General features: G+C 34.1%; 3 protein-coding genes, 2 non-coding genes and 1 pseudogene across 6 annotated transcripts; 5 read left to right on the plus strand and 1 right to left on the minus strand.

The window, feature by feature from the left end:
- Positions 1–985: 985 nt before the first annotated feature.
- Positions 986–5,502, plus strand: LOC145585750 (uncharacterized; annotated as a pseudogene). The gene is made up of 10 exons (XR_014100719.1): positions 986–1,187; positions 2,321–2,457; positions 2,557–2,730; positions 2,907–3,143; positions 3,250–3,350; positions 3,468–3,540; positions 3,679–3,747; positions 3,863–3,970; positions 4,611–4,736; positions 5,029–5,502. The product of XR_014100719.1 is annotated as an uncharacterized LOC145585750 (transcript).
- A 699-nt stretch (positions 5,503–6,201) lies between these two features.
- LOC145584473 (uncharacterized) lies at positions 6,202–7,255 on the plus strand. Its single transcript, XM_081641310.1, has 2 exons — positions 6,202–6,701; positions 6,982–7,255. The coding sequence occupies exons 1-2, from the start codon at positions 6,202–6,204 to the stop codon at positions 7,160–7,162; spliced, it is 681 nt and encodes a 226-aa protein (XP_081497436.1). The 3' UTR covers positions 7,163–7,255.
- Positions 7,256–11,230: 3,975 nt separating this feature from the next.
- LOC145585751 (desiccation protectant protein Lea14 homolog) lies at positions 11,231–12,947 on the plus strand. The gene is made up of 2 exons (XM_081642463.1): positions 11,231–11,625; positions 12,615–12,947. The coding sequence occupies exons 1-2, from the start codon at positions 11,420–11,422 to the stop codon at positions 12,886–12,888; spliced, it is 480 nt and encodes a 159-aa protein (XP_081498589.1). The 5' UTR covers positions 11,231–11,419; the 3' UTR covers positions 12,889–12,947.
- A 440-nt stretch (positions 12,948–13,387) lies between these two features.
- On the plus strand, positions 13,388–16,160 carry LOC145585752 (desiccation protectant protein Lea14 homolog). The gene is made up of 2 exons (XM_081642464.1): positions 13,388–13,927; positions 15,668–16,160. The coding sequence occupies exons 1-2, from the start codon at positions 13,722–13,724 to the stop codon at positions 15,948–15,950; spliced, it is 489 nt and encodes a 162-aa protein (XP_081498590.1). The 5' UTR covers positions 13,388–13,721; the 3' UTR covers positions 15,951–16,160.
- A 936-nt stretch (positions 16,161–17,096) lies between these two features.
- TRNAA-AGC (transfer RNA alanine (anticodon AGC)) lies at positions 17,097–17,169 on the plus strand. The gene has a single exon. It is a non-coding gene; the product is annotated as a tRNA-Ala (tRNA).
- Positions 17,170–21,080: 3,911 nt separating this feature from the next.
- LOC145587054 (small nucleolar RNA R71) lies at positions 21,081–21,187 on the minus strand. The gene has a single exon (XR_014101105.1). It is a non-coding gene; the product is annotated as a small nucleolar RNA R71 (small nucleolar RNA).
- Positions 21,188–21,431: the final 244 nt, after the last annotated feature.

Consider the following 21,431-nt stretch of genomic DNA (forward strand, 5'->3'; position numbering starts at 1 on the left):
ATAAGACTTTGTAGTTGACACGTAACATTTTAATTCTTTATAGTATTTCTTGTTAACACCATAGAATGTCACCTAATCACTTACATTACATAAATCATCTAATTTGGTTATTTGGTAAGTAGAGTTTTGACAAATTAAAAATTGAGCTTATTTGACCAAATTAGAGGTTTGACTACATAAATCATCTAATTTGGTTGTTTGGTAAAAATGCTTTTTAAACGAGCTAATTGAGGCAAATCAGCTAATTTGTAAAAAACAAAAAAATAGAGCTTTTTAGATTAGTTGATTGAGTAATGAATATAAAATGACACTATTATTGTAAAAAGTTACTCTAATATACATTCTTGCCCTCCCACTTTTCTTACCCTAGTTAAGTAAAAATAAATTGTCAATGTCCAATATTGTCATTTCATGTATCCAACTAACAAACAACTACATAAGCTAATTTTAACAAACAACTCTACATAATCAACTCTTACCAATCAGCTAGTAAAAAATAACTAATACAATCAGCTAATATAACCAACTAACCACAATTACCAAACAGAGCCTTTTGTATCTGAGATTTTGAGCATCAGTCCTTTAAAGCCTAAACGAATAAGTTTTTATTTCTTTGAGTTTCTAGACAGTAGAGTAGGTGTTAGCAAAGCAGATTGAGTCAGGGCCTAAGAATGAAGTGCCGCCGTCTCATGTCATGTGGGTCAATAATCAAAACAATGTACTAAAGTAATAATGCTAAAAACAGAAAGGTTGAAGTGGTTAGCTTCAAACCATGGAAGTATTTGACAAATATTATGAACCAATCACACCATAAAAAAAACTGCTTTTTTTTTCGGCGTGACGAATAATGTGGTCAACACGAATACCATCTACATTCACTACTTGTAGTTTGTTGACACCTCCGTTTCTACTTCTTTATCGCTTCACTTCATCTTCTTCTTCAACAACTGCTCCATTCACTTTACGCACATACTTTCTCTCTCCTCGCCGCCGTCAACTCACGACTTTCTCCGCCGCCATGACATCCGCCAACGGCTATTCTCCGGCTGACCATGTCGCCGGAAACTGGATCTCGGTGCCGGAACTCCGACTTCGTGATCATTATTTCACTGTTCCTCTTGATTATTCTCGCGTTTCTGATTCATCATGCCCTAAAATCAGCGTTTTTGCTCGCGAAGTTGTTGCCGGTACTTTTTTAATTCAATCTATTTCATCAATTTTAGATATTCGTCATTGCATTGTCGAACTTGATTGTGAATTTATCATATCCTAATCAATTGAAGTTATTTTGAACAAATTTGTATTATATGAAAAATTGATGTAGCTTTTGATGGAAAGAGTTTTGATAAAGTGAAAAAGGGCGTAGAAAGGGGATGAACTTTAAGATTTATTCTAATACTTGGTATTGTTTTTTCTGGGTGTGTAAATTGTGTATGTAATGAGTGTGGTTGCCTGGTTGGATTCCACTAACAGTTTAATTTGTTGGATTATATGCTAGTTGATTATCGTAATTAGCTTTTGATTTCACTCAAGAATCTAGATTGTACGAGGGAATTTTGATAATTCGTTTTGGTGGTGGGGTAGTACTTTATACTTACCATTACAATTGTTTATAAAAAAGACATTCGATTGACTACAAGTGTGTTAATATCCTTTGCTTTACTAAATAGTACTTTGTAGAAAGAATATTGACTTAAACAACTAGGGAAATGATGCCCACTCTATATCTTGGTACCACTGCCCACTACCACGGGTCTGTGTCAATGTGTTTATGGTGCACGTGGCCGATACCCGGCATGTGACGTATGCACACTGATCACAACCTCTCATACAATCAACTATTGCATGTGTGCATGTTTCGAGTTGAAGCTACATGGTGGTGTAGTTCTAGGTGCAGGATTTTAAAACTTATTAAAGCCCTGTTCTTTTCATATCGAAAAAGAAGTTTCAAGTCGAGTGGAGTGTATATTTAATTTAAGGGTTTATAAGTTATGATAATTTGTCTATAGGAATAAGGTCTTATAAGTTAAGATGAGTGATGTTAACTTAAGCACGCAACTATACAGATTGGAGTTCCACACTTTTGGCATGTTCACTCATTTGATCCTTCTTAGAACAGGAAAACTATTAAAGGGATTATAACTTATAAGTATACAAAGTGAAACTAACAAACTTTGGCAAAATCAATACTCTTTTTATTCTGTCTGGCTTTGAATAATGTGATATGTATTGCTTGGTTATGGATGTTAATGCATTAATGGCTTTATTGTCTTTTGCCAATTTGAGGTTCACAAATACATATTTCTCCTATTTCTGTCAGCTGGTAAGGAGGATCAACCACTGCCATATCTTCTATATCTGCAAGGTGGACCTGGCTTTGAGTCTCCACGTCCTACAGAATCAAATGGTTGGATTGGTAAAGCATGTGAAGGCTATCGTATTGTGTTGTTGGATCAGGCATGATTTATTGGAAGTTTCATTTGCAAATCCCGTTATTATGATTAGGTTATGGTTCTTAGCTTCTTCTTGGAGTTACCTAATGCAGTATTTATACAGCGTGGAACAGGCTTGTCAACTCCTTTAACCACATCTTCTATGCGGCAAATGAAATCTGCAGAAGATCTGGCTGAATACTTGAAACACTTCCGTGCAGACAATATTGTAAATGATGCTGAATTCATTAGAAAATGCATTGTTCCTGAAGCTAGCCCTTGGACTATCTTGGGACAGGTATAAGTTGATTTTAGTGCTTATCTCTTGATTTTGTTGCACTTATAGCTTGTGAGCTCACAGACATTTGTATAGTGTTCCATTTACTCCTCAGCTTCACTAAGTATGTATTTCCCCAAAAGTGAACTCATGTAGCTCTTATAATTCACGACTTTTTCTTTCCCTTTGTTTTCTAGAGCTACGGTGGTTTTTGTGCTGTTACATATCTAAGTTTTGCCCCTCAAGGGTTAAAGCAAGTCCTTGTAACAGGCGGAATTCCTCCTGTCGCAGATGGTTGTACTGCAGATGCCGTGTATCATGCATGCTTTGAAAAGATTTCACGCCAAACAGAGAAATACTATGAAAGATTTCCTCAGGATGTTGAAGTTGTTCAAGATATTGTTAAATTCTTGGCAAATTCTGAATGAGGCGGGGTGCGACATTCTACAACATTTGAGTTTACTTTTCAATTTTTGAGTTGCTTTTTGTTGAAAACTTAATTTGGCGTTAATGTATCTTTTCTTGTTTCCTTGAATGAAGGTGCCTCTACCATCTGGTGGAATGTTAACCCCAAGGGGACTTCAAACTCTTGGTCTTTCTGGTCTAGGGGCTAGTGCTGGGTTTGAGAGGTTGCATTTCATGTAAGTAGTTAGTCAACATCTCGCTTTACTTAATATGAGATTAAAGAATTACTCTTTTAGTCATTCTATCTCTTCCTTTCTTTTTACCTTTTTCTTCTTATCCTTTGTTCTCCACAGGCTTGAGAGAGCCTGGGATCCTGTTATAATTCCAGGTGCACAAAAGCAACTCAGTTACTACTTTTTGAATGCCGTAAGTAATTCAATATACAAGTTTTTTTTTTTGTACAATGACTTACATTTCTTGAGAGGAAAAAAAAAAAAAAAAAAAAAAAAAAAACACAACAACTTGGTATGACAATTGATGGCTTGAAACTTTTCTGGATGGCAGTTTGGTAATTGGGGGGCTTTCAGTACGAACCCGCTGTATGTGATACTTCATGAGTTGATTTACTGCCAAGTAAGTTTAGTCTCTCTCTTTTTTTTCCTTTATGTTTTAGGGCAAATGAACTTGCTGCTGTTTGTCTAGCAAAGTTTTCCATGTAAAAAAATGGTAAGTTATTTTAAATCTGCAGGGTGCTCCATCACAGTGGGCTGCTCACAGAGTAAGGGAGGCCAATGGAAGCAAGTTTGACGCAATCAGGGCAGCAAAAGAAGGGCGTCCTGTATACTTCACAGGACAGGTATCTTTAATTTCCTTGATATTGTTTTCTTAGTATCATCTAGTTATTTTTTTCATTGGTGTAATGGGCTAAATTCTTGCTTATGCTGTTAAGTGTTGAACTTTATTTTCAAGTGTTAAACCCTCCTATTCTAGAAACCCTCTTTTTCTTCTCCTTTGGGTCAGCAAGTCTCTTCCTATGAAGTTCTTGTTAAATTTACAATATGGTAAATTCTAGCATGAGAGCTTCTTAATTATGCCTTGAGAAGAAAATGTCTATCCATTTCTTTATAAAAGTTGCCCCATAATACCCAAGTTAATTATAAAGCTCATCTTGTAACCCTTGCCTTGCCTTACAACCTTCTCACACAGAAGTTACTCATACAATAATTCTGAGTGAAGTCGGTGAATTTTGCTGTATTGAGAGTATAACTGCAAAAAGTCTGTAACGAAGTTTTATTTGGTTACGTACGGCCAAAGAATACTTGCTTTCTTTAGTAAAGGATTTGCTTTCTTTGTTGGTCATTGACAATAGAAATAATTTAACGACTGATCCACAATCTTTGTTTTTCATTGTGTTTCTTGCATTTTGGAATCTGCAGTAGGCTGCAGTGAATGTCTGCTCATTTGATCTAATCTGACTTGACACTCTACTTGTACAGATGGTATTCCCATGGATGTTTGATGAAATTTCTGCCTTGAAACATCTCAAGGAGGTTGCCCACATACTTTCAGAGAAAAAAGATTGGCCTCCATTATATGATGTAGCAGCACTGGAGAACAACAAGGTCTGATACCCTGCCTTGTACATGTGATTGTATCCTGAATGTTTCTCTGTCTTCCCTGGATTCTTAGCCTTCCTTGGTGATATGTATTGCTGATGTTTGAATGGCAGAAAAGCAGGATTCATAATTTGGGGCTTGTTTCTTTGCTTATACTGCTGATATTTTAGACTTCTTTTTGTGTCGCTACTCGCTAGTTTTATGTGAATACATGTTTCTGTCATGTTGTGCTCCCTCGGTTTCAGATAATGCTGTGCCTTTTCATCTAACATTGCATATTGCATGACAATGCTTATAGGTTCCTGTAGCAGCTGCGCTCTACTATGAGGACATGTTTGTGAACTTCAATCTGGCCATGAAAACTGCTGAACATATTTCCGGAATTAGGCTGTGGATAACTAATGAATACATGCATTCTGGTTTACGGGACGGTGGAAGTCACGTCTTTGATCATCTGATGGAGATGTTGAATGGGAAGAGGCCCTTGTTCTGAATATTTTCCAGTCTTAAGATATGTCTTTACCTAATAAATACTGCTAGCCTTTTTTCTTTCTATTATCGATATACAGATTGGCGGATTGTAACATGTTTCAGCGAGTTCATAAGCGCAGGACCATGATAGAGTGGTCTTGCTATTAGAGAGAGGGTTAGGTCTGAATTTTGATGATTTTCATAGAATGTAATAATTTTAGTTTATGATACTCAGAAATAAGAATAACAGCATGGCATGTTTTTTTTTACAAAATCTAGTCGAAATTGTTTTCGTGTAAAATTTACCCGGTTCCACCTTTCTGTCGGGCCAGCAGAGTGCTTTCCCCCTTGGTGTTCTTTCCAAGGGTGAGTTTGTATCTGTATTCGTAAAGATGTTTGTATGGGCTGAATTAAAGTTTTAATTACCAGGGGTCTTGGACACGAATCCCTTAATGCTTCATAGTGACTTTCATTGAGAGACTGATAATAAATCCCTTCTCACATTAGAAATCACCATATTAGTAGTAAACCAGGTAAGTAATTGACTATATGGGTTGGTGACTTAACAAATTAACACACTAAAAATTCCTGCAAGAAGCTACCTTGCTATCTGTATATATGCGTCATAGTGTCGACGTATTCGCCTTTCACCATTGATAACGTACACATATTAGAGAAAACGACAGAATAAATACTACACAACCAATATAAAATGCAAACATATGTATTGGATATTTGTAGGAAAAACCTTTCACAAACGTAATATAGCACCAGTAGTTGAACCAACAAAGTAGGTGCAATTTTGTTGGCCTTTTTTTATCTTTTATTTCTCTCTAAACTCCTTCAAACGTAACATCCTCTCCACCTCTATTTCTCTAACTCTTTATTTTTCATATATCTGGCCAACGTTCTTACCTTCCATCCATCTCATCATATATACACCCATACACGTTTTATATTCACCCCGAGCCTCTTCATCTATACTCGATCTCATCATCAAATGGAAGAGCAGCAAAATGTCCCACGTGTTGAGGTTCAGCAGAAGGAATTTTCACCTCCGTTGTTGTTTTCATCAAATGATTTTGAGGCCGCGACTGTCTCAGATAACGTTGATTGGTCTAGCTTTTTGGTCGATTCACCAACTGTTAAGGCAGCTAGTAGTTATGAATATTGTCATAATAATGATAATAATAAACGACTTGATTGTGCTGAGTTTGAAAATGATCGTCAGAGCAATGGTTCAGATTTTATAAGTGGTAGAAACAATAGTACTCTAAGCAATAATGTGGAAGAAAATAGAGGAAGTATTGATCATAGGTTGGAAAGCAGCAAGAGAATAAGTAGCTGTAGTATTATTAGTAGTGGCAGTACAAGATCGAGGAAGGCCAAGGTGGTTCCTCGATTTGCATTCCAAACGAAGAGCTCTGAGGACATTCTTGATGATGGGTATCGATGGAGAAAATATGGACAGAAATCCGTCAAGAATAACATCTATCCAAGGTACGTACATGTCTAGTTCGTTTTTGGTGTACAAACAACTAATTTTCGCTTTTTAGGGAACGATAATTAATGCAATTAAATATTACAAAAAAATCAATATTTGTTCTCTATGGTCATTCTTATTCTTCCTTTTTTTTTTTCCTTGAGGTCTTCATGAACGAACTTTGACTAGTTCCCCTTCATTTTCTAATTTCATGATCGATATTTCTATATTAATTAGGTTTTAATTTTCATGTTGGATTAATGATCAAAGGCTAAACAAATTATGGTTATCATACAGGAGCTATTATCGGTGCACTCATTTGACATGTAATGTGAAGAAACAAGTGCAGAGACTGTCCAAGGACTCTAGCATTGTCGTAACAACATATGAGGGAGTTCACAATCATCCTTGCGAGAAGTTGATGGAAGCCCTTTCTCCTCTACTTAACCAAATGCAATTTCTATCTAGTTTAACCTAAGTATCCCTAATTCATGAATTATTTAACTACATATTATTCTAAGCTTTCCCAAACAAAATCTAACTATAAAATGTAAATGCACATATACATGTATCAATGAACGTATATATACATAATAGTATATTTGTAAGCTTGTAGCTGGTTATTTCTTAAAGTTAAAAGTTAGATCGAATACATTCTCAGTTTTTGTTGTACACGTAATAATGTCAAAAAATTTATCTTACTTGAGGTTAATTCAACAATTGTTAGGCCAATTTAATTTATGAAGCTAAATTGTAACATCTTTAATTAGGGTTTTAATATTTACTTTTTTCTTAATAAAAAATTACTTCAAATGAATATCATATTGTGATCCATGTGTGATTTTTTATTTGGATCATCATCCTGAATTAGTTGGATATGTGCTCCAGTGATGAGTCCCATATATAATATGTTTCGCACAACTAAATAGTCCATTGCTAAAATGAGATCTTGTAAATTTTGTCTTTGTTTAATTGATCATCAAGAATCACTACTTACACCATATTTCGCATTTAATTGATTTTTAAATGATAATTTTGTTAATAGTTCATTTCAACTAAAAGATTAAGTTAATGATTGAACTTCATGTTCAATTTAATGGTTTATATACTTTATCAAATGTCACTTAAATTTATTAGTGATCATCCAACATTTTTCATACTTTATGGGTGCAAGTATGGGACCTATGCGGCAATGCATGGCATTTTCAATCTTTCATAGGTTCTATTCCATCCATAAGTTAACATTGAATGCATGGCTAACCAATGTTTTTGTTCACGGCCTCATTCAATCAAAATTAGTGGTCCTACACCCATTCAACATTCAATAAGATTTTAATGCCTACTCGTTTATGGAAACCGTGTAGCATGACCAACGGTGATATGAGAGTGAAACCAGCCATCAAGACACAATGCGATAAAAAGTTTGGGATAGATAACATAGATATTATTCTCTTCGTTCCTTAATAATGACTCATTGCCTTGGTGAAGGCTAAAGACCATAGCCAACACACCACTTGTTCATGAATTATGACTTCAAATTTGGGGTGACTAATGAAGCTAATCTAGAATTGGGCCAAGATCCAATAAAACACTTACTTAGCTTCACTTCTGTATTATGATAGATACCTAAAACCTCATTTTAATTGACACGAAATACTTATTTACTGGCCCATCATTCTGATCCATAATTAATAACCCCACATCCTTCAAACGGTCAAACCTTCAACATTTACGGACGGATCCGGCATTCTTAAAGTACACGTGTACAGCTGACCTGGCCACCTTATAAATAGTACGGAGATGGGTCCTCCAGGTGAGATCTTACGTAGTTACGTTACGCCTTTTACGCGGGTCGGCCGGTATACACGTTTTTTCACGTGTCCCACCGCTTATACTCCCTTTTTTAATTATTTATTTATTTATAAGCAAATAGTCACTTGGTAGAATTTGAATTAAAATTTTTAAAATATTTTTATAATAGTAGTCTTATATGTAGCTCTTAGGATTATATAAGAATTAAATATACTTTCTATAATGGAATTAATTTGAAAATTTATGACAAAATCATACATAAATTAGTATAATTAATGTTAATTTTTCTTCAATATTTCCCTTTTTAATTTCTTAAACATAGCCCTTAGGGTTACGTTTATCATTTTTCTTTTATTAAATGAGCTAATACTTTTTTATTTTTTTTACAGTATATACGTACCCTAATACTACAATTTAACTTCATCATGCATAAATAGTTTAGTCTAGTGATAAAATTTGCATCTCATAACTTGAAGCTGTGGGATTAAACTCCATTAAAGGTATTTTGGGATGGAAATTCCCTTATGCTTTCTCCTACTCTCAAAGTTCCTAACCCGCTGATACGGACCAGAAGGATTTGTGAGAGATTTTTATTCAGTAGGACCCTTCTTCTTATCATACAGTACTAGAAGAGGATTAAAAAAAATTCGCTATTAAAATTCTAAATAAAGCATAAATAAACATGTAACTCAAGGTGAAAACAACCTTAAAATAAGGATAAAGTATACTATATTGTGTATTATTGAGTTTTTGAAAGTTTCCTCGTCTATTCCACGGGAATATGATTTGCTTTTTGGTACGGCAACAATTGTAAAGAATCGACGAGGATTGCTTTTTTTATTTTCAAAAAAATGACTTACACTTTGATGACTACTGCTCCATATGAAAAGTCAAATTTTACACGTCTATCCCACTTTGATAACAAATCCTTCCACTCGTTAGGCCTACAAAATACGAAGTATTACAATGGCAACGTATAACCATTTTATCAAAGCATTGTTTTAAAAAAAACTTCACTATTACACTATTTACGCTTGTTTGACCATATATTATAATTAATACATAAGGTAAAATATAGTCATTTAGGTCTTGTTAAATTCGACTCATAAAATACTTTCACAATATCAACCTTTGATAAATTTTTACTCTTATATAACTATAGATATTTAATTTATAAAATGTGATTTAAGATATGTAATTTCATCCTTTTTACAATATTTGTGGAATAGAGGAAGTACATATAAATATGTGCGGTTTGTTCACCCACCTTCATAGATTGTGAGTGATGCTAAAACTTAAACATTAGTTATAATTTTAAACGAACTAGTACTAGTAATAGTGAATCAAAGTTTTAAATAAATTGATTTTAGGGGAAAAAAAGTCAATACAATTATCCAATGACCTAAAAAGGTACAATAATCAATAACATAATCTATCTATCTATTAACTATTACTAAAACAAAACATGTTGACATCATTAAAAGACACATGTCAACTTTCTATGAAAAATTTTCCCGCCTAAACTATTTTTGACATCATCCCTTTTTTTTTTCTTCAAATTTTCATGATTAAATAAATACAATACTTCTTTCAAAATAAATTAATGAAATTATGATTACATTATTTTTCATATAAAGAATATTAACAACTATTTTAAACAAATAATAGTTATTTAATTCATGCAACGCATGGGACTAAACTAGTACATTACTAAAACAGATATCAAGAATGACACGTGTCACTTCTTGGTGCTGTTTTTCTCCTTCCAAAACTTTTTTTCTCTCTTTTTTTTTTATTTTTTTATTTTTTTATTTTTTAACTTCCTAAAAAAAATATTCATTTCTTTATATAATATTGATTCACTTCTATAACTGTGATTCACTTCCTAATAAAATATTCACATATTTTTCATATACTTTATTTTACTCTCTCCGTCCTTTAATAATAGTCCCTTATGGGCAATTTTCACGGAAATTAATAAACATAATAATAAATAGTAAAAGTACATTGAAAAGATAAAATTACATTGGGTATGCAAAAAAGTAGAAAGAGGAAGTAATTAAAGTAATGAAAAAACAAAATTTACATGGGTAAGTTAAATTTGCACAAATATTATTGCAAATTGAAGGAAATTTTGATAAAAATTTAATATTAATGGTACTTGAGAAAAGCAAAAGGAACTATCAGTTTGGGTCTTAAAAATGGACATAAGAGACTATCAATAAGGGACGGATGGAGTATAAAATATTATTCTACATCTTTTTTACTTTATTTTTAGTGTTCTACCTTTGGTCTAATTCGGATTTTAGGCTCAATTTCGAGTATTAATTAAGGGCATGTTCTGATTTACTGAACTGAGCTGAACTGAATGGAATTGAACTGAATTGAAATGAATATTTTATGAGAGAAGGAAATTAGGAACTGATTAGAGCTGAACTGAACTGAACTGAAATTAAGTTGAAGAGAATAGATCCTAAGATTCAAACCTTTTCAATTTCATTTTAAAATATGTGGATTATTTTTTGGTAGATTTTGAATTAACATTATAATTAATTATAAAATTTTGTTAAACCCGTGTGTGGCACAGGACTTAGTCTAGTTTTATTAAAAAAAAATAAAAGCTATAATTCTTAGGTAATATTAATAATTTGTTCTTGAGAAAAAAATAAATGCCCAAAATCTTTAAATACATTGCAAAAATCTGTTTAAAAGGAAACAATTCTAATACTTAGGTAAGAAAATCACAATGTAATTAAAGTCATATATGTGTAGCACCAATAAGACAATATTAAAACCCCTCAAGGCCTCAACCACTTTAAAAGCATTAATATTAAATTTAGCCAATGACCAACATGATTAAGGGCTAATCATCTTCCTTATCTCATACAATTATTTTATATAAAGCAGAGAGATTAGCAAAATAATGTCAAGATTAAGAGACAAAGCAAAGAACTTTGTATCAGAGAAAATCGCAAATATGAGAAAGCCAGAAGCAAGCATAGATGATGTTGATCTAAAAGGAGTCAACAGAGAAGGTGTTACATATTGTGCTAATGTTGGTGTTACCAATCCTTATTCTCATTCCATTCCTATTTGTGAGATCACATTTCATCTTAAATGTGATGGCAGGTTTGTAATTTTATAATTTGCATTTTTTTTTTTTTTTTTTTTTTGGTTTTTGTTTTGAAAAAAGGAATAATAATAGTTTTCAAATTGTAAATCTTGGATCTTGGGAAATTCTGATTGATTCCTCTGTTTTTATTTTATTTTTATTATTTGATTTAATTTTTACTCGTGTTTAGTGCAAATGTTAATGAATTGGGATGATTTAATGAAAAATGGAGTACTTGAAATGTTGCCTTTTTTTTTTTTAATAAATATATTGCTAGTCAAGATGGTTTAGCAAGTTAGTTCACTTCACATTTTGCTTAAATTGTAAGTTAGATCTTGCTGCCCCTAATGCCCTTTACCCGATTAATACTTCTGGGGCATTTTTTAGGACAGATCAAGTGCATTTTTTTTTTTTTTTTGGGTAAGTAGGAGATTTAAATGGTGTTTTCAAGGATAACATGTACAAATAGAGGGAACTATTAAGATATGTTAGGAATGATATAACCTTTAGGCCGCCACTAGATTTAATTTAGTTCATGTACTCATATTAACAATTAATATGTTCATGGGGGAACAACTAAAAAATGTAGGTCAACTGTCAAGGAAGTACATATAAATGGAGATTTGGTTTTATTTAATAGAAATGATTCCCCTGTTTGAATTGGTTTTATGATGGTTTGTTGAATTATGAACCTGGCCTTGTTGTTTTAGACTTTTAGTTGTTAAATTTATATGTTGCATTTGATAGTCGAGGTGGTTAAATTGATATGATGTCACATTTGTTTGGATGGTTTGATAATAGGATTATTATACATCTTTGTTAATTTCCTAGATGTATCTAAAAGACTAATATGAAAGGTATTTTGGTAATTTAAATTTATGGGGGTATTTTAAGGACAAAAAACAGTAATGTATAAATTTTTTTTATGCAATTTTTAGATTAAGATAAGTTTGAGATTGACAATATGTTAGTTCAAGTTTGAGGTAAACTAATGGCATGTTTACAGGCAAATAATATCCGGAACTATTCCAGACCCAGGTTCAATTAAAGGAAATGATAAGACAAATCTAGAAGTGCTAATGAAGGTACCACATAGCGTGATTGTTAGCCTGGCAAGGGACATCTTTAAGGATTGGGACATTGATTATGAGCTTGAGATAGGTCTCGTTATCGACATCCCTATCATTGGAAACTTTTCTATTCCTGTTCGGAAAAAGGGAGAGATCAGACTTCCCTCCATCAAAGACTTCTTTCGCAAAGGAGAAGATAACGAGGAATAAACCTCCCTTGTGATTTGTGATATACTCATAATTGTCTTTTATTTATACCCATTTCCTAATGTGTGTGGTCTATGCACCAACCTTAACTTTTTTTTAAGTACAAGAACGCAAATCAAGTTGTTTATGGAGCAAGAAAAGTTAAATGAGTAATCAAATAATGGGTAATGTTTATACTATTTATTTTTTAAAATGTTTAAAGTTATTCCTTATACGAAAAACTAAATATAAAAAATGAAAGTCAAGAGTAATACTCCCTCCATCCTCAAAACTTCGATCCTTTTGGTCTAATTTTAGTCTCAAAATGATCACCAATTTATATTAAAAATACCCATCAATTTACAATAATATTTGTGCAAAATTAGCTTTTTCATATAAAATTTTATTTTTTCATGTATTTTTAATACTTTTTTTTATCTCTCTACTTTTTTTACAAATCCCATGTAAATTTATGTTTCCAATATATTTTTGTTTCTTTTTATTTAAGTTTTTTAATAACCACGAAATTAACCCAAAAGGGTTGAAGTTTTGAGGAAAGAGGGAGTTAAATATTAGTACAATAATCGCCTTCAAAGGAAACATTTTTAATATTATTATTGTAAGAAAATCACATCAAAATGCAATAAAAGTGGTATACGTGTGACACCTTTATACATCTTGAGGCAAGAGAGCCCTCTCAACCTCTTTCTATATAAACGCTTGACCAATCCCAAAACAAGAGCCATCGCTAAAACAAGATCAATAGCAAATCATATTCCTTAATCTCGATCATATTATTGATTTGAAGAGAGAAATTTGAAAAGAACAAAAAAAAAAAAAAAAAATAAAATAAAAAAATGGCAGGATTAATAGACAAAGCAAAAAACTTTGTAGCAGAGAAGATCGCAGATATGCCAAAACCAGAAGCAAACATTGAAGATTTTGATCTGAAAGGAGTTAACAAAGAGGGTGTTACTTACAGCGCTAAAGTTGGTGTTATGAACCCTTATTCTCAATCTATTCCTATTTGTGAGATCACTTACCTCCTTAGATGTGATGGCAGGTTTGTACATCTTTTTACACCCTTTTTTTGCGTTTTTAATTTTTTTTTGAAAAAAAATTCTACTTTGTCAATCGTTTGATCAATGTGATATATATGTAATTGTATTATTTCTTGGATTTTTTTTTTTTTTTATATTTGATTGTTCTCCGCTGGTTTTTTTTTTTTTTGATTGATTTATCCTGTTTGAAGTGTAATTGTTTCTGATGATTTGTTTGAATATGAACCTTTTGATTTTGCTAGTCAAAGTAGTTAATAGATTTCATGTTTCTTAGATGGTTTGACTCCTTAATTAATCTTTTATGCCCTTTACCTAACAAGACTTTTTTTTTTATTGTTGTATTGAGGTGCATCCGGTTAACTCCTAGATATGCATCTAAATCCAACTTCGTAAATGACTAAGGGTATTTTTGGTAATTTAAAAATGATTTTGAGGGTATATCGGGGACATTATAAAGGTATAATATGGGGCTATTTGGGGATATATTAGGAAATGATATACTCGGACAGTCGTATTCCATATTCCATACCCTATTTATTATGGATTAATGATGCTCATTTCCTCTTTTTTTTCCCTCTTTTTTGAAAGTATGATGTTCTTTTTATTTCTCTAATGTTTATATGATCAACATTTTAATCAATAAAGCACTAAAGTTATTTGAATTGCTAAGAAAATATTGGAAAGTTGTTGAGGTAGATTATATTAGAAGGTAGAAAGGGCATAATTCCTTACTATCATGACTTTAATTTGCCAAAGCCTTTAATTCAGGGGAAGATTTGGAAAATAAAGTAATCGCTGATAATGATAATGTAGCTTAGGTGCTCATAGAGTCATAGTGCTTTTATGTAAGATTTGTCAATATTTTTTTTGTTTGATATATCAGAGTAATCAGACTTATCAATTTTATAAAGGCCAATATCCGAAAATTTTGATGATTTATTGAAAAACTAGCTGCTGCACACCGATGTTATTTATGCAATTATGCGCAGAAAATTTTAGACATGTTCTTAATTTACAAGTGATTAACACTTATATATAAGTATCATCGTTATGATCATGAATGTTATGCATTCGATCTCTAACACTAGTTAGGCCGCTAGCTTGCTACTAGATTTTGAGATTTTGTTTCTGTTATTCTCTTGCACTTTAATTATTATACTTAGAGTCACTAACAAAAGTGTGCATAAACTTGTTTAACGCGTAATCATAGAGGGATCAGAATTAGTACTACCAAAGACTTCTATTATGTAGTACAGTGGAGGTATTATATTATGAAGATGCCAAATTTTATAAAATGGAGGGAAACAATGAAAAGTCAATTTGAATATGGTTATTTGGGCTCCATGATTTGGCATATTCTTAATACCATTCCACTTGCAATCTTGTACGCAACTAGTAGAGAGCCAGAGATAACATATTCTTAAGAAAGGATTCAGGAAAAAGAAGAATGAATAAAATATGTCAGATCTCAGGCTAAGTCCCTTTCCACGTCTTTATTGATGCTATTCTTGTACGAGCAAGTCTTAGGTTGATACTGTCCTGCATTAGTTCGTATGAGACGTTAAAGGCTATCCATCACAAAGCTATTAGTCATTCCGAAATTAAACAAATGTTACCCTAGTCTCACATTAAGTTTCACAGATCATTTTTATTAGTATTGGTGTCATTAGTTGAGGAACGATGATTGAGAATCATTCCGTGGTTTGAATGATGAACTAATGAAATGGAGTCAATTTTTGCAGGGAGATACTATCTGGTACCATTGCAGACCCAGGATCAATTAGAGGAAAAGAGACTACAATGCTTGACGTGCCAATGAAGGTGCCACATAGTATCATAGTGAGCTTGGCAAGGGATATCTTTAGGGACTGGGACATTGATTATGAACTTCAGTTGGGTCTTGTTATCGACCTCCCTATCATTGGCAACTTTACCATTCCCCTTTCTTCTAAGGGAGAGATCAAGCTTCCGTCCATCAGAGACTTCTTTGGTGGAGGAGAAGAAGAGGAGGAAAAGAAGGAATAAACCTCATGATGTTTGAAAGAAAAAAAACATACTGCCTTTTTTTATGCCTCATTTCATAGTTTCATGTTGGTTATATTTAGGAAACTCACTCTTGGGGTCTCCCTTGTACTAGTATATCTTACAGGAACATTTCGTGTTATCACCAGAATTTTGCTTGTTTTGGTACTAGAGTTCTTGTACTTATAAACGCATTGGTTCTTTTACGTGCTATATGTTATCAACATTTCAGTGGGCTATCCGCCTATCCCTATAAACCGTTTCCTCTAAAAAATTGAGGTCATCAATGTTGATTTTTTAGCTAATTATTGTGGCATATCTAGGATCTTTAAATTGGAAATTGATAAAAACATTGTAGGAATTCGCGTACTGAACTACCAAGTCTATCATCATGCACCTTAATCCATTGCATCTGCAGATACGAGAAACTGTCTATTGTGGTCTTTAGATTTATTCCCCTTGCTAACATATATGATATGCCTAAGCTTCTTGCCTCTGACATCAGATAAGCCACGAACTTCAGTTAGAATAACTCTGCTTTCATAGTTTCATATATATGAGTAGATGTCTCTGAATTGAATTGTATACACAATTGTTAGTTGGATTTACTGAATTACTGGCAAAGAGTTGGGAACATTGGGCTTGATCAGAAATCATCATCAGTACTTAAATTAGGCAGTGCAATATTGGAGTTTGCATAAAGCCCATAAAAATTGAGGGCCTTAGTTATATATGACATAGTGCTTAATCGCTTCAAGATATTGCTAATGGTTTATTACTTCATTAATCCCTCAAAATCATTGTCAAAAGCCTAAGTGTGTTGGATAGTGATTAAAGTTAAACTTCATATTAATTGCCCTAGGACTTACTCTATAATAGATGAGCAGCGAACTAGTTAACGGTTAATTAACTTAGTTGGTTCATAAGTACTGTAGTTGCCTACTAGTTGGTTTCTTTGTTGTATCATCATTGTATGATCGATGTGAAGTACCCCAAAAAAAAAAAAAAAAAAAAAAAAAAAAAATTGAAATTGCCTATTGATCAACACTTGAAGCTCATGTAAGTATGCACACCCCAACCAAGTTTGAACGAGTTACAGAATCTATTAAACAAGTCATATTTAAATCACAAACAAAATTTATCGACAACGGGGATGTAGCTCAGATGGTAGAGCGCTCGCTTAGCATGCGAGAGGTACGGGGATCGATACCCCGCATCTCCATATTTACATTTTTAATCATTCTGCAGTTATCATCCTGTAGCTTTTATTATTTTGTCCTTTTTTTTTTCTTCTAATAAACGTGCTAACAACGTGGTTTGACTTTCATAATTCACCCCCATTTCTTACGCCTAATAGACACAAGTTTCAATAATTCGCAATAAATCAAAATTTTATTAATAATCTCTCCAAACAATAAACTGAACTCTAAACATCGACTATAAATAAACTAATAAAATCTAAAAAGATATCCTATCTTAATTATAATTCTATCCTAATAAAAACTCTTAAAAAGAACTCTATCTTAAAGTAACAATTTTTTTCTTTTGACAGAACTTAAAGTAACAACTTAAAAGATAAAACTCATGACAACTAACAAAAAAAATATCCTAAGCCTAAAACAAGAAAAAACCTAAAAATTAATAGGCAAAAATATAAAATAAGCAATACCCATTTCAATACGTCAACATCACCTTCTTATTTAGCACTAAACTTGCCAATTCTCCCCTAAACATACCCCTCAAATTCCCCTGCCATGATGGAGGATCGGACCCGACCACTAGCGAGTCCGATCACTGATCCAAATCCGATCCGAACCACCAAAAAAAGGGGTTGCACTTGCACCCGCTACATATTATGTTCCCTAGGGACATTAGTGGTAATGATCATAACCATCATAGTCCTTCATTTCACACTTTTTAAGGTAAAGGATCCAATCATGACATTCAACAAGATCTCCCTCACCAACGATAACAACTTGGTTATCCAGCCAGGGTCCAACATCTCAATGACTGCTGACATCTCTGTCGAGAACTTGAACCGGGCTACCTTTAGGTTCAGTAACACCACCACAAGCATTTACTGCAAGGGGATCATGGTGGGAGAGGCTCATGGACCACCCGGCCGGGCCCGGGGCCGGCATACCTTGAGGATGAACGTAACTGTGGAAATCATTACAGAACGGATGTTTAAGGCTTCGAGCCTAGTTAGTGATCTAAGTTCTGGCCTGCTTATTATGGATACCTACAGCAGAGTTCCTGGAAGAATAAAAGTGTTGGTTATTGACTTTAAAAATGTTGTTGTAGAGATGAATTGTACAGTTAGTTTTAATACTTCTACCCAAGAAATTCAGGGTCAAAGTTGTAAGAGGTATGTTGAATTGAAATTTTAGAAATAGTATTTTTGTTTCTATATCTGTATGAAAATAAGTTGCGATATTGGCCAAAACTTTCAGGATATAACAATGATATTTGGAAAATGATTTTGGCATTCTTTCCAAGTAGAGCATATAGAACTGTAATCTTATAATGGTCAATATTTTGGTCCAAGTCTTAATAAGTCAATTTATGTGGAAATATGTGATATGGTTTGGAAGACCTTTCAACACATGTATCTCCAATGTTGTAAGCTCATAATTATAGTCTAATATGCATAGTCGTGTACATTTTATATAGTGATGTTCAAGCGTTAGTTTCAACTATGATATTTTCAATTAAACACAAAAATAAAGCTAATACAAAATTTTGATTGCGTTTATTTAATCTTTCACAAATATTTTTGATAAGTGTTTTATTTGTCCACTTATCATGGCTTTTTAAAACACAATTTTGTACTCTTTCCCCTACTTCAATCCCTTTTTTTTAACTCTTTTTGTGCATACTTGCATCTTTTGGGTTTCCCGTTTCTTTTTATGTGTGTGCTCGTGTTTGTAGGTTCAATGAGATTATGGTTAAGTAGCGTGAGCATGAAGACTTTCTCGAGGGAGCAATATCAGGCAGGAGCGGGCGTGCACCCTTAGAGGAGCGGCCGCTCCTCATCCCAGCACCACATTCTGCCTCCCCCTGCACATATAGGAGCGGGCGTGCAGCCTCCAAGGAGCGGGCGCTCCTCCCCGATCCTCTACAAACTGCCTCAAACTGGTGCAAGAGGAGAGGGCGTGCAGAGAGCCCAGGAGCGGGCGCTCCACACCCAGGAGCGGGCGCTCCTACTTACTGGAGCGGGTGCTCCTCCTGTTCTGAAGACTAATTTTGACGGATTTTACGATGTAATTTCTGGGCATATAAATAGGACGACTTAGCTTCAGTTTTGGATCTTTTTTTTCCCTCTTAGTTTTCCTAGGCCCTTAGTTCTTCTCAACCCTCATTAATTAGCTTAGATCTTCTCAAACTCAATCATTGTAGTAGAATTATTGGAAGTTTGTTCCATCAATTTCAACAATTTTCCCAACTTTGAAGTTTATTAAGTAATCTCTTTCCTCTATCTCTTGCTCTTAATTTTTAATTTTAATTGCTTTGAGTTGATAATTTCTCCCTTAATCTTGTTTATTTGTTCTTGCATGTTTAATCCATCCTTGTTTCATCTCTTTCCTAGCTTATTTGAATTCATGAAAACCCTAGATTTAATTGTTAGAGTAATTTCCACCATGTTTAGTGAGTAGTCTTTTAGTTAGGGGTTGGGTAAAGACCCAACCAAGCTATGGTTAATTGACTTGGAATTATTCATGTGCTACCTTGGATTGATAGTTGTTTATGCTTGAATTGATTATTGCATGTGTATTTTGTTGGCCACATTATGCCCATGTGTTCATCCCTTTTCTCACATCGAAAGATGGGGCTTCGGAGTGAGTCTTTTCTTGTGTAATTAGATTATGCTACTTTCATGATTTTGGATGTTTGGTTTCATTGACTAGGTTGCTTTAGTATGGTAATTAGGTGAGAAATCCCAATTATCCGAGCTTCATGCTAGTTCGGAGCGATCGAGAGACAAACTCGAGCTAGAAACCCACTTCCTATCCTTGAGACTTAATCCTTATCGTGTTAGTGCTTAATCTAGGGAGTACTTATGTTGTGACTTTGAAAGAAGGCAATGTTAAGTTCCTTTTCTATCCTCTATGTGTATTCATGATTTGTCCCTGTTATTGATTCCTTGGCTTTGGTTGGTGTTGAATCCCGTTTCCCCTAGCGTTCTTTTATATAGTAGCTTACCATTCAAAACCCAATTTGTGACCGAACTAGATTGCAATCGTTTCATACTCTCGGTGTACTTACCCATTCCCTGTGGATACGATCCTCTACTTACCCTAGACTTGTTTTAGGTTGGTTTAGGTAGAAATATTGTTGGTTTTAGGGTGATCGTCCAACGACCGAATATCCCTTTACCAAAATGGCGCCGTTGCCGGGGACTGGCGTTAAGCATTGAGTTACTTATGAGATATGTGAGACTAGTTCATTTGTATAGTTTTATTTTTCTCTGTTTTCTTTGACTAACCTACTAATCTCCCTTCTAGTCTTCTTTGTTTATGCCCAAACGCAGCAATAGGACACTTCCTCTTGTGCCGTTGAATCTCGAGCTTGAAAAGGTAGTAAGGGCAAATCGAAGAGAAAAGAGGGCGAAGGCTAGTGGTGCCACATCAAGTGAGCCACAAGTGGTAGTTGAGTCCGATCAATCTAGTTCTAGTGAGACTAGTGGAGAAACCATTCCACTAGAGTCACCAAGGACAGATTCTCCAACTTCTCCACCTCTTCACCAATTTGAGATGGCTCTTCCAAATAAGACTTTGAGAGAATTTGGTGTTCCTCCTCCGTATCGAGAATCAAGTGGGATTGTTACTCCCACTACCGAAGCAAATAATTTCGAGATAAGGCCTGCCCTTATCACTTTGATTGAGGGTCATCAATTCTCCGGGACAAAGCATGAGGACCCCATTGCGCATCTAAGGCAATTCACACGGTATTGTAGCACCCGTGAAGGCAAATGGGGTGACTCCGGAGTACATTCTTCTAAGCATGTTCAAATTTTCTCTTTCGGGGAGTGCAAGTGATTGGCTCGATAGGTTGACTCCGAATTCATTGACAACTTGGAATGAGGTAACTTCAGCATTCCTTGGGAGGTTCATTCCTCTTGGGAAAACGGCGGAGTTGAGGTCCAAGATTTCAAACTTCCAACAAGAGCCCGATGAGTCTCTCTACGATGCTTGGGAGAGATTCAAAAGCTATCAACAACAATGTCCCCACCATGGGATGGAAGATTGGCTCTTGCTTCATGGATTCTATAGGGGTCTCTTGAGATCGGACCGCATACTCTTAGATGGAGCTTCGGGTGGGCCACTCATGAACAAACCACCCGCGGAGGCATTAAAGATCATAGAGGATGTAGTCCAAAACTACACCGATTGGAGCCCCGATGAAAGAAGCACCTCTAGGAGAGGGGGAAAGTATGAGGTAAATGCTATTAACATGCTTAGTTCAAAATTGGATGCCTTGTCT

Source organism: Chenopodium album, chromosome 16 (genome assembly GCF_948465745.1).
Source record: "Chenopodium album chromosome 16, dcCheAlbu1.1, whole genome shotgun sequence".
NCBI lineage: Eukaryota > Viridiplantae > Streptophyta > Magnoliopsida > Caryophyllales > Amaranthaceae > Chenopodium > Chenopodium album.